The sequence below is a fragment of the Bos taurus genome, chromosome 27 (genome assembly GCF_002263795.3).
Source record: "Bos taurus isolate L1 Dominette 01449 registration number 42190680 breed Hereford chromosome 27, ARS-UCD2.0, whole genome shotgun sequence".
In the NCBI taxonomy this organism is placed as follows: domain Eukaryota; kingdom Metazoa; phylum Chordata; class Mammalia; order Artiodactyla; family Bovidae; genus Bos; species Bos taurus.
Window position 1 is genome coordinate 6076605 of NC_037354.1, and position 13333 is coordinate 6089937.

Consider the following 13333-nt stretch of genomic DNA (forward strand, 5'->3'; position numbering starts at 1 on the left):
GGAACTGTCTCCAATTACAATTAAAGGCAAGGAGTCAAGATGATAAATTTAGACAGGTGTGTAACACAGGATAGTCCTTGATAAATTGATTGTCTATCCATATATCATTAATAATCCATCTAGATATGTGTTCATTTCTCTGACTACCCATAATCTATCTATCATCTATCTATCTCAGTAGGTTGGTAGAGGTTGATGATGGCCTGAGAGCGAACTAGAGGTTTGTTGATTACAATAACTTCTAGTCCCCTTTTAGAAAGAAATATCAGGTGGCTTAGGGACAAGCCCCTTATCAAAAAACTACAGAAAATTAAGCCAAGAGTCGGGAACCATCAAGGTTAGCTACTCATATTCCCCTTCTAAGTGAAGCACTTGACAAAGGGATCAAAGACAGTCATTTATTTTTATTAAAGTGTCTTCTTACTGGAAGCCAGAATAAAAGCAAGATGGAGCTGGGTCATCCGTGTTGCTCTGGGATCTTAACTGCCTTCCTTATTTATCCCACATGGTTGGAGTGCCACACAGCATTTCAGAGACTTCTGGCAGAGACCTATAAGTTCTTCATTTATCTGACAAGACTCGATGCACTTCCCTTTAAGCTTGTAGCACTTCTCATCAAAAAATCCACTCCTGGCTACACAAGGAAGAAAGAGCCACCTGGATTAATTCTTCTCTCATAGATGCCTACTTACCAGGTACAGTCATTTAATCAACCAATGAGGATTTCTTTATGAGTTGTTATAGTGCCTCATCTCAGTGAGATGGCAGTGGGCGAGTGTTTCCCATTTGACTTTCCTGTCATTTTGTCACACAGGATGAAAGCCCAGGAAGGACAGATCTGTCTTCCAGCATGTTGGATTAGGTTGGGTTGGGGGGGTGGGGGGAACTTTGGGAAACAGAAGCTAATGTTCTTTATCAAAATCTGTTGGGACATCATCAACTTGTTCTTATAAACACCTGTGTTGGTAAGCTTCCCCAACACACTCTCGAAGTGCTATTTGGTGAGGGTGGAGCAAGAACTGAGGCTGGGGAGATGTCCCAGGACTGCAGTGAAAAGAAGTAAATGCATAGAAAGCAAAACGTTTACTGTAGTGGATAGAAGTTGAGAGATTGCTTTAAGAGGCTCAGTCTCATTTTCTCACCACATTCCATCAAAAGTGTTCAAGACCAGGAAGGTGGACTCTGTTGGGAGTGGTTCTCCCAGACTTTCCTTCTGCTGCTCTGCACTGGAGGCCAGTTCTGGCCTTAGTACTTGATGAAGAGCAATCACCGGAGTAGCCAGTTTCAACTTAAAGACAGGCAGTGCATCTTTTCTTTTTTTTCTTTTAACATTTTGTTTTGCTTATTTTTTATGTTTTTGGCCATGGCATCCCATGCGATATCTTAGTTCCCCAACCAGGGATCAAACCCGTGACCCTGCAGTGGAAGTTTGGCCTGCCAGAGGATTCCCCAGGCGGTGCATCTTAGCAGTATCAACATTTTAGAGTTGCACAATTTGGGTGTATGTAATGAAAGTGTCAAATGTACACAAATTGCAATTCACATCAACTTATAAAGGCACCTAATTCACATACCTATAAAATTAAAACCAGATGGATTAGTGTCAGCATGTGTGCTAATCATATGAGCATCAGCATGTAAGTTTATAAGTTTAAATACCACAGTATTTCAAAGCTCAGTGAACGCTGGCTCCCACCCCAGGAAACTACACTCCTTCTGCCGTCCTAACAGCAGAGGGCTGTCTCAGGCCAGGGGTGCTGGACCTCACTCTGACAAGAGTCCTTGTGATAGGTCCAGTTCACAGTGATGGCCCAGAAAGAGAACGCCTCTGGAATGAGCACGCGCCCTCGTGCCTACAGGGCTTCTTCTGGATCATTACAGACACCATCTAAAGGGTGACATAACCCCGTGCCTGCCTGTGTGTGCACGCATGGCTCATTGATAGGTCAGTTTCATTTAGTTACATTAGATAACTTTATAGTATATCATCTTGTGTTCACTAAGGATGAGTGATCTATAAAGAGTACCTTGGTCAGTTTCCAGCGTGTCCACCAAAGCCAGTGGAAGGAACAGTTTAGGTGCTAGATCCCCACATGTGTACTTGTCCCAGAATCCGCTCACACAGGGTGACTGCAGCAGAGCAGACCAGAGACATGCACAGCTGCCATGGGACTTCTGAGCATCAAGTCAGGGGTATCACTGGTATTTGGTACAAACTAGGACTCACTGTCTCTTCTAGAAAGCCCTTCAATCAGCTCTCCAGGATGTCGGACAGGCCTAGCCTTGGACTATAATTTTGGGTGGGATCCAAATGGAGCCCTTGGAGGTCCTGGGGTTGATGACGGGGGTTCTGATTGGGAAAGGACCTTTCCCCTCACTGGGTCGAGACAGACCCAGCTTCATGTCCTGGCTTTGCTCCTGCTTCTCTGCTGGACTTTGAGGAGCTGCTCAGCCTATTTAAAGTTTAACTTCTACAGCTATGAAATACATGTAACATGTATTCATGTATTGAATTATGTAACGTGTATATAACATGTAACATGTAATTTGCTTGGCCTTCCAAGCCAAAGAGGGTTGCTATGAATATCACTAAATTAGAGGTAAGACGGAGTCTCCCTTAAAGGCTCTGGCACTTGAGAGAGAAATGCATTTCATTACATGACGGCTTCATCTCAGCATCCAGCACTACAATCTGTGATTAAGGAACGGCAGTTTAAGCTTTCCTGTTTTAAGTGCTAACACCATAACCAGCGTGATACACAGTGTCTCCAAGCTCCACCCCCGTTTCTTATCCATTTCTTCCTTCCTCTGTCTCTCTTCCCTCCCGGACTTAATCTCTATCACAACTATTTTTAAAGAGATCCACCAATAGCTAACCTTGCTTTTAATTTTTTTTCCAAGTTTTTCTTAGTGAGTGTAAGACTGGGGAGGACCAAAAGGTATCTTTCCTGGCATATTGTGATGTCTTCAAACCTGTGACAGTCCATCTTAGACAACAACAAATGCAAAGGATTTCCAGCAGAGGCATTAGAGGAAAATAGCCTCTGGTCCCCTCTGCAGGGCTCCTGGGCTAAGGCGGGGGTCACAGCATTCTAGAGCTAGCTGTGCCCGGGAGCTCACTGAGACAGATCCTCTCTCTGGGCCTCCACCTCCGATAACCTTCCCTGCCAAAGTGCTCGTTTTACCTGGGGCCAGAAAGAAGAAGACAGCAAAGAGAAAGAGGGACGTCCTCATGACTTGCAGGTCTTGAGAGATCAGCACAGTGACCACGAGGAAGGAGCAGCAAGCACCCACATTTATAAATTTCTCCAGCCCGATAACTTCTTGATCAGTGAGGCGTGGCAGAAGCAAAGATATGCTTGTGCTCCTCTCAAGATAGCCCACGGACACCTGGGTGGAGACGAAGACCTGAACTGTCCAATTTAACCCTCCCCCTTGGGAGAGAGGGAGTGCGATGCCTCTCTTTAGGACAAGGTGGAATTAGGGGGCTATGCATCCATCCATATCGCCCCACTGCTATGATTGCTAATGTCAAGATACCTTAGAAGCATTTGTTGAAACAACCATAAACCTCCCCCAATATGCATACATATGACTGATTCACTTTGCTGCACAGCAAAAATGAATACAACATTGTAGAAAAACTATACTCCCATAAAAATTAATTAAATCAACAACAACAGGCCAACCACAAACGCCTCAAAAGCTATGTTATGGAAAGGTGGTTTTCATATGTGATCTGGATAAGTTCACTAGTTCACTTCCTCATGTTCTGCTGATATCAATAAGTGACTGAACATATAAATACATTTGAGAAAACAGACATGTTTCTGAGCAGAAGAATTCCAATCGGTATTTGTGGATACTCCCGATCCAGGAGCTGGAGCTTAATTATTTCAGTTTAAAGGAAAATGAGTTGCTTTCAAAGAAGAGACTGTGGAAGGAGATCACGTAAGACTGGGGGAGCCTGGCAGGAGAGCCTATCAGGTGGTCAAGGTCATCTCAGGAGGGGTCCGTCACATTCGCATTATGTAACCCTGATGTGATGAATGGGTTCGGAAGGACACACCACTCTGTGTTCTCCTTCTCCAAACCCCAAACCCAGTCCCCGTCAGGAGAAAACATTAGAGAAACTGGAATCCTGGCGTTTACCATGTAGTCATGTCCTACTGTGACTTTCTCTGTTTTGACAAGTATGAGTAACTTTCAACATGGACGTTAACATTGGAGGCACTGGGGGCAGTGAGTAGGTGGTCACACACTATACTGTCTTTGCAACTTTGCAGAAAATCTAAAATTTTTCCAAACTAAAAACCGTATTTTAAAAAGCAATTGGGGAATATCCTATCTAACTTCGGCCTTTGTCAGCATGCTTTTGTTAGATATTTCTTTATGCATATCCAGTTAGGAATGATTGACCAAAACAATGTGTTTTCTCCTATTTCCTTCCAGCCTCACCTAAGCAGACTGAAGCCCCCAAGGAAAGACAAACTTCCGGATATTTTCAGTGATACACAGTTTCATTTACCTTATCTATTATCTTGTCATCTCGTTGATTTTTAAAATTTATTTGTTTTTTGGTTGCACTGGGTCTTCATTGCTGCATGCGGGCTTTCTCTCCTTGTGGCAAGTGGGGGCTACTCTCTAGTTGCGGTGCGGGGCGCCTCAGTGCAGTGGCTTCTCTTGCTGTGGAGCACGGGCTCTAGAGCACAAGCTCAGTAGTTGTGGCTAATGGGCTGGCTTGCTCTGGGGCATGTGGGATCTTCCTAGACCAGGGATTGAATCCATGTCTCCTGCATTGGCAGGCAAATTCTATACCACTGAGCTACCAGGGAAGCCTGATAGGGGTATAACTTTTAATACCCATGGTTTTGTGTGTGTGTGTGTGTGTGTTTGGTCTATTAGCTTCCTAGGTTATTTCATCCATTTTCGTAGCTTTACTTATTTTTTGTCCAAACCTTGAGGCTTGTGGTATCTTAGTTCCCCAACCAGGGATAGAACCCAGGTTCTCTGCAGTGGAAGCAAGGAGTGCTAACCACCGGACCACCAAGGAAGTCCCAATACCCGTGTTCTTAATGAATTAAAGAGGTGTGGTAGTTATGACTTTGGTCTTCTCAGTGGGGTTGTTACAGGTTCAAGGACTCAGAAATAACTTGGCAAAATGACTGCTACCCCTCCCTTTCTCCTTGGGAAAGTTAGGGACAGCACACCTGAAAGCCAGGGAAGTGATACTCCACGATTATCGAGCTCTTACAGGGCACCAGGGCTCCTGGGAGCATTCCATGTGCTCAACACATTCTTGTCATCATCACACCAGATCCTCAGACCAGACGGAAGAGGTAGGAGAGTGACTGTGCTCACTCTCAACAACTGTGAGCTGGTCCTTGCTTGACAGATGAGCTCGCTGAGCTGGGAGAGTGGGGTGGGGCTTCCTCCTACTCCCCGCACCAGGACTGAGCTGCCCCGGTCTCTCAGCTCCTGGCCTGGCGTCCCTTCTACCAGCCCAGTAGGCATTCCCCCAACACAAGGACCTGTGGAGGCCAAGGGCGTCACCCTGGTCCTTGATCCTGGGAAACGGAGCATGTAAGTGTGCTTTCTTTATGGATTCACTTCACTGACCAAGAGCACATTGCATTACTTTCAAATATAAGGGAGCCTTTCGTCCTCTCAAAGGAATCCCAAATCTCCCTTCTGAAGAGTCTTCCCGCAGAGATGGCGCCGAGCAGGAAGATGTTTTATTTTGTCTTGGCCTTCTTCTTCATGCTGGCTCAATTTCCGTCAGGTAAAAGAGAGTAGATGGGATTTTGACGGGGCAGATCATAAAGCTTGATGACTCTTCTATGTACCACCCTGAAGAGGAGAGACAGTCAGCTCCCCACTGCACTTCTCATGGCAATTCTTGAACTAGCAGTAGTGTTTTCTAAAAGCAAACTATGATTCCTTAAAAAAAAAAAAAAAGAAAGAAACTTATTGGATACCAGGAGTTCCAGCCTTCAAAAATAGAATAAAGATTCAACCTCTGTGAGCTGGGAAAGCTCTTACAGAGTGTTGTGTAAAAGTTTTCCCAGTGTTATTTCCCTGCATTGGTTTTCATATTCAAAATGTGCTTTGTTTTGAATTTAGGGTGCCAGGCAGGACTCCAGTATTCCCAGCCACTTTCAGCAGGTAAGATAAATCCCTCTTTTACTTTTAGGAACTCTGGCCCTGTCGGGTATCTTGAACTTCCAGAGACAAAGAAGCCGTGGAAATAGAACTAACTGCCTGATATCCCAGACCAACTGATAACCAGACTAACTCCACCTTTTCTTCCTCTTGTTCTAAGTGTCATATCTGGATTTTTCCATTTCACAGAGAAACCTCTTTGTTATTGGTTTGTTATTTTGGTCATGGAGCTTTGGATTTCATGGCTGTTCTCATGAGATCATGGTACTAACTAAACCAAGGTCACAGGACCAAGCTTGTACCAGCCAATTAACTCTGCTCTGAGAGCACGCTTACCCAACTCTTAACAGCCTCTGCTCCTAAATCCAGTAAACTGTGTCCCGAATGTATACCAGTGGTCTAAGAAGGAGGTCAAGGTGGTTCAGTGAAAATCCATCACCACTGCAGATGACCTGTTCATAATGAATAGCCCAGTGATCTTTTTTGTAAACTCACCCAGTATAGGAAAAAAGCATATTATAAACAGAACTGAAAGAAATATTCCTGGGTAATTCTAAACATTTAGAAGTGTCCAGACAGAATTTCAGAGTGGGAGAGCGACTAAGGTTGCCTGTATCGCTGAGTGCTTACTATGTCCCAGGCAAGCTCTTAACAACTTTATGTGCATTATGTCATTTGATCTTCAAAACATCCCTTTGAGGCAGATAGTATCATAACCACCATTTTTATAGAAGATGAGACTAAGCAGTTTAGTGAGAGGACACATAGCCATTACCTGGCCCAAACAAAACTGAACCTAAGTCTTGAAACTCTACCCTCAAAGATCTTTCAAAACCACAAGATCTCTCTCCCATTTTCATTTTGTAACTTTTGCAGCAGCATCAGGTATGTATTTTTTTATAGTTCTGTAACATACATGACATTGTCCAACTGTGCTTATACTTTTGACCCATGCAGTTGTTAAACATATAGAGAAAGGGATTGCATCTTCCTTTTGCTTAAACATTAAACTCCCCAACTCTATTCTGAAAAAAGTGGAGGTCTTTGGAGAAGTCCAGGCCGTTTCTTGAAAACACTCTTTATAGTCATAAACACAAACCCTCCCTTCTTCTATGGCCTTGGGGCCTTCCCCCATTCCTAGAGAGTCCTCAGGAAAGTCAAGTCAGAAGCTCTTTCTTGGTGCAGGTGACGTATCTCCCTGTGAGTCGTGCTGGCTCGGTCGGGGCAAATGCAGGAAAATATGCACTGAGGATGAGAAGATTGTTGGAAATTGCAAAGTGAACTTTTTCTGCTGCCGGCGGAGGATCCTGTAAGCCACACCAGCTCTCTTCTGGCTTTGGAAATGGGACTGGATGTTCAAGGAAGGTGGAGAGAAGTTATGTAGCTTAACCTAGTCATACAGTCAGTGTGAGTTCAGGGTCACTCTCATTCCCTTCCCTCTTTGTTTTGTTCCTTTGCTGCTTTTTGAAGACAATCTCTAAAAAGGTTGCCAGTGGGGAAGGAGAAGGCAAGAAAGGGGGGAGTAGCAGTTGGGGGGTTAAGAGGTACGAACTGTTATGTATAAAATAAATAAGCTATAAGTATATATTGTATGGCATGGAAAATAAAAATATTTTATAATACCTTTAAATGTAGTATAATCTATAAGACATGGAATCTCTATGTTGTACACTTGAAAAAATGTAATACTGTAAACCAACTATACTTAAATTTAAAAAAAGTCAAGACATGAGTTGGTACCTAACAGCTACTCACACAATCAGATACTATTACTATATATTTATAGAGTCCCTTATAACTTATGAATCTTGCCCATATACTTTTCTCATATGACTCACAAACATCTTATATGGTAGATTTTATTGTCCTTGTATATATTTGAAGAAACTGAGACCAGGGAGGTTGTCATTTGCTCAAGGTCATAGTTGGAAACCAGCAAAGGATGTGCAGACCACCTCCATGTTCTGTGTATTCATCCTTATGGACTAATTCTAACACAAAATAAATGGACACGGCATCCGCATCACTGTTAATGGAGTTATAGTTCTGTAACAAATTACTTTTTTCCACATCATTTCTTTCTGTGCCAATATGTTGTCACTTACTTACTCTAGTACTTATGGTGTATTTTTATTGACTATCTTTGACATAAAACTATGTAAATTTAAGACATACATATTAGTTTGATACATTTCTACATTATAATATGATTCTGTTGTAGTGATGTTGAGCACCTCTATCACAGGACATACTTATCCTTTCTTTATACTGTTTGGATAATTAAGTTTTAGTCTCTCAGCAAAACTGTCGTCTGTATTCATTATATTGTGCATTAGATCTCTATGGCTTATTTACTACCTGTTGCAGGTTGGTGCCCTTAAACAACATTGACTTCAGCCCTCCACTCCCATCTCCTGGTAACTACTATTTTACTCTGTGTTTCACATGTTTGGCTTTTTTAGAGTCTACATATAATAGATAGCGTTCAGTACTTGTCCTTTTTTGATGATCTCACTTAGCATAATGTGTTCAAGGTCCATCTACATGGCATTAAAATGGCCAACAGGTACTTGAAAAGAGGATTAACATCACTACTCCTCAGGGAAATGCAACTCAGAACCACACCTCACACCACTCAGCATGGCTATAATCAAGAAGACACAAAACAACGGGTGTTAAAGTGTATGATGTGTATTTTTTAAAAACATCTCACATCTGCTCAGTTAAGGTCCAGGACACCAAGTTTATGTTTCTCTTCTCTTGTGATCCCATGGACTGTAGCCTGCTAGGCTCCTCTGTCCATGGAATTCTCCAGGCAAGAATACTGGAGTGGGTCGCCATGCCCTCCTCCAGGGGATCGTCCCAACTTAGGAATCAAACCCAGGTCTCCAGTATTACAGGCAGATTCTTTATCTTCTGAGGCACCAAGGAAGCCCTTCTCTTCCTGCCAATGGGTGAAATGCTACAAATTAATTTAAAAGGTTCAACATAGGATATGTATAAATGGTTGACTCTATAACTTTGCCTTATGAAAAAATTTGCAGTTCACAAAATAAAGGTCAAAATGATAGGCCCTACTCAAACTTGCTCACCCAGTTTTAATATATGACTATGTTGCTCCACATTTGAGAGGACCGTGGCCTCATTGGTCTTTCTGCGCTCAGATCCATGCCTGTCTTTTTCCTACTTTGCTCTGTATAACTGGCATATTGTCTGCAAAGTACATTCTCTAAGCTTTCTGGTTTTTCTGGCTGGTATCAGTCTATTGCAAGTGCCTGGCAGCTGAATGGTGGATAAGAGAATAGGAGAACTCAGGGTTTCCCTCCCTCACTATCTCTTTTGGTTTCAGCTTCTGCATTCAGGCCCAGCTCTCACCATCTCGTCCTGGTTCCTGAACTCACACCAGAGCCTCTTGTTTTTCCTCCAACCATCCAGCAGAGGGGTATTTCAGCTGTGGCTAATGTTAGGGAACTGTGGTGTTGGAGAAGACTCTTGAGAGTCCCTTGGACTGCAAGGAGATCCAACCAGTCCATTCTGAAGGAGATCAGCCCTGGGATTTCTTTGGAAGGAATGATGCTAAAGCTGAAACTCCAGTACTTTGGCCACGTCATGCGAAGAGTTGACTCATTGGAAAAGACTCTGCTGCTGGGAGGGATTTGGGGCAGGAGGAGAAGGGGATGACAGAGGATGAGATGGCTGGATGGCATCACTGACGTGAGCCTGAGTGAACTCCGGGAGTTGGTGATGGACAGGGAGGCCTGGCGTGCTGCGATTCGTGGGGTCGCAAAGAGTCGGACATGACTGAGTGACTGAACTGACTGACTGAATGTTAGGGTTGCCTCACTGCTCTCATTATACAAGTTCAGTTCTTTCAACACTTTATCACCAGCTGTCCAAATTAAATTATTTCTTCAAGCTTCTGGTGAGGGAACCATTTCATGTCTGACATGAATGTAAATAGATCAGACAACAGAGCCTGAATATTTACATTTGATCAGTTGTTCTCCAGAAGAGATCTAAGACAGAATGCTTGTGGGACTCTACAGTGTTTCCTTCATTTTCACAGGAAACAGTTCAGGGAAGTGGCTAGTGGAGGATCTGGTTCTAAAAATCTGGGTGAGTCACCATCTGCCAGAGGATGGTCCTTCTCCCTGGATCTCCACAGTGAGTGTGCAGCTGATGACTCAGAGAACATCACAAAGCCAGGGTACTCCTTACTCATCCCACATCCCATACTGCTTGACTCCAAAACAAAGTATTCTGGATCTGAACTAATGCTCTTTTACAGAATTCATGTACATGTCTCAGAGTCCTAGGGAGTGGAGGACCAGTGGTTGTGCCCTGCTATTACCTTAATCATTACCTTAAACAGCATGCAGAGTCAGACGGCTTATGGTCTCAAAGGGTACCTCTCACAAACACTCAACCATTCACAAATTTCCCTTCTTCCTCTTGCTCTCTCCTCTCTTCCATACTTTGCTCCTTTTAGAACTTCTGTATTCAGTTACCTCTTTTTCCCTGAGACACCCGATCCTTCCTACAGAATAATATAGTCTCAGCTCACACTAGCTTCTTGTTACTTGAAAAGTCAGTCCTTTCAGATGTCAAGCGGATGTCTCAGATAAGTGTCTGTTGATTCCTCAGTAAATTATGGAGATCTCTGATTATTGGTTTCCACTGAATCTTCTGAAGAGGAAGGTTCTAGGTGATGGATGGGGCAGAGAAAAGTGGCAAGGAAGAGAGACCCGGGGGCTGGGCCTCTCCTACAGTGTCCCCACTTGAGTTGGTCTACATAATGCTCCTGGTTAGCAAGCTCTGAACTCCATCAATTCTGAAGCTGTAGCTTTTGTAGGCCTTATGCTAGATGGCTAGTACCCTTTCCTGGTTCTGGGTTCCACTTGAAAGCCCTCTCACAATAACTGAAAGGAAACAACGGTGCCTACAGAGCAAGACGGATCAGTATGGGCCGAATTCCCAAAAGGCAGAGGACAAAACGCTAAGCATCATTAATTTCCACAGTCCTGACTGAGGTGCTAAACCGCAAAGGTAAGGAGAGTAAAGAGGCTGACCTCAAAACGCGTTCTGAAACACTTACCCTTGTACCTACTTGAGGGTATAAGAGAAAACTAGAGAAGGCAGGGACAGGGTTTCTCTGTGGTGCTGTGACTGTGACTTCACTCAGCCTCTCATGGGGAAAGGTGAGGAAAATATCACGTTCACATCAATGCTTAAGAGACTAAATTCAAGGAAGGCTGCCTGGAGAGCTAGACAAGTCACCCTGTGGTGCTCACGCCTGAAAAGAGCTGTGGCTGGGGCCGCCTCCGACGGTAGGACAAGAGCAGAACAGCGCCGGGGAGTTGCCCTTAGGATATTGGGCAGAGAGATGGGTGTGATTCTCACAGACCACAGAAAGGAAAAGGGTGAGAAGAGATACACCATGTACACAGTCACCAAAAGAGAGCTGTAATGGTTACACTAAAAACAGACAAAACAGACTTTAAGACAAACCGGCCACTAGAGACAAAAGAACATTTTTATAAAAAGTAAACCCCGTGAGACCTCATCTACGGCCCAGCCCATCCAACAACAGCAGAACACAGATTCTCTCGAGTTCACATGAAGTATTCTCGAGGACTGGCCATATGTTAGGCAGAAAACATTCTCAATAAAAAGAGTTGAAAAAAAAAAAAAAAGAGTTGAAATCATAGAAAATATGCTCTCCAACCACAAGGGAATAACAGAAGCACACTTAGGAAAGTCTCAAATGTGTTAAAATTAAACCACTGCTACTGCTGCTGCTAAGTCGCTTCAGTCGTGTCTGACTCTGTGCAACCTCATGGACTGCAGCCTACCAGGCTCTTCCATCCATGGGATTTTCCAGGCAAGAGTACTGGAGTGGGGTGCCATTGCCTTCTCCTAAAATTAAACCACACACTCCCCCAAATAAATAATGAGCCAAAGAAAAAAATCGTAAGAAAAATTAGAAAATATTTCAAGGTGAATGAAAATGTAAAAAACAAAACAAACAAAAAAACCCCCACAAAACTTATGGGATGCAGCTAAACTAATGCTTAGAGGAAAAAAATTATAGTTTCAAATGCCTGTATTTAGAAAGAAGAAAGATATCAAATCAATAAACTCATTTTCTACCTTTAGAAACTAAAAATGAAGAGCCAACTAAACTTTTTTTTTTAGTATTTGGAGCTCATTCTGTATTTTGGAGTGAAAAGATGCCCTTTCAAAGCCATCTTTTGATTAATAATAATATTACTATTTTATGTAAGCAGTTGAATGTTTAGGCATACAGTTGTTAATAACATTTTGTATTATTTTGCTGGTAATGGCAGTCTTGCGTGTGTAGTCTTTTGACCTCTACTCAGCAACAAAAGGCAAGTTCAGGCTGGGGACACTTCTTTATCGAGAGATAAAAAGCCCACACAGCCTGTATTGATTGGGCTTGTAACCTTGCGTGGGAATACCTGCCCCTCTTTCAGGCCTCCAGAATGCTTTTTTTATTTTCTTATTCTTTTTGGCCACACTGCATGCAGGATCTTATTTCCTCAACCAGACACTGAACCCACGCCCCCTGCATTGGAAGAGTGGAGTCTTAACCACTGAACCGCCAGGGAAGTCCCCAGCTTTAAGTAACTTTGATTCTGTCCTTGTGCCTGTCCTAAGTTTAGCAAGGTGGCAGATTATTTTTACGTATTTATTTTTGGAGCTTTAACTGCTTCATGCCACATTGCAATCAGAGAATTCATTCCATTCTGGTCCATTTTTCCAAGTTTGACTTTTCTCCAAAACATGACTGTCTTTATTGTAACTTTCATATCCTTTGGGTAGGTTGTTTTTTTCCTCCAGACTTTCACTTGTTATCAATGGAAACGATCATCTGTTAGGAGCTCATTTCAGTTTATTAGAAATGGAATTCCTCATTTGATTTTTTTCATGTTTCTTCCTTTATAAATTGGGCTTCTCTGATAGCTGAGTTAGTGAAGAATCCACCTGCAATGCAGGAGACCCTGGTTTGATTCCTGGGTTGGGAAGATCCATTGGAGAAAAGGGATAGGCTACCCACTCCAATATTCTTGGGCTTCCCTTGTGGCTCAGCTGGTAAAGAATCTGCCTGCAATGCGGGAGACCCAGGTTTGATCCATGGGTTGGGAAGATC

The 13333-nt window shown here is 43.2% G+C and overlaps 2 protein-coding genes across 3 annotated transcripts; one reads left to right on the forward strand and one right to left on the reverse strand.

The window, feature by feature from the left end:
- Positions 1-384: 384 nt before the first annotated feature.
- Positions 385-3267, reverse strand: LOC112444583 (beta-defensin 15-like). Its single transcript, XM_024986328.2, has 2 exons — positions 3186-3267; positions 385-634 (listed from the first exon to the last, which is right to left on the reverse strand). The coding sequence occupies exons 1-2, from the start codon at positions 3232-3234 to the stop codon at positions 480-482; spliced, it is 204 nt and encodes a 67-aa protein (XP_024842096.1). The 5' UTR covers positions 3235-3267; the 3' UTR covers positions 385-479.
- A 2111-nt stretch (positions 3268-5378) lies between these two features.
- LOC100296624 (beta-defensin 105) lies at positions 5379-7964 on the forward strand. 2 transcript variants are annotated; one of them, XM_024986327.2, is made up of 4 exons: positions 5379-5583; positions 5674-5782; positions 6124-6165; positions 7348-7964. In XM_024986327.2, the coding sequence occupies exons 2-4, from the start codon at positions 5713-5715 to the stop codon at positions 7473-7475; spliced, it is 240 nt and encodes a 79-aa protein (XP_024842095.1). In that variant the 5' UTR covers positions 5379-5583; positions 5674-5712; the 3' UTR covers positions 7476-7964. The 2 variants fall into 2 exon arrangements, with proteins under 2 accessions (XP_024842095.1, XP_015316308.1); XM_015460822.3 differs by lacking the exon at positions 5379-5583 and having other exon boundaries at positions 5630-5782.
- Positions 7965-13333: the final 5369 nt, after the last annotated feature.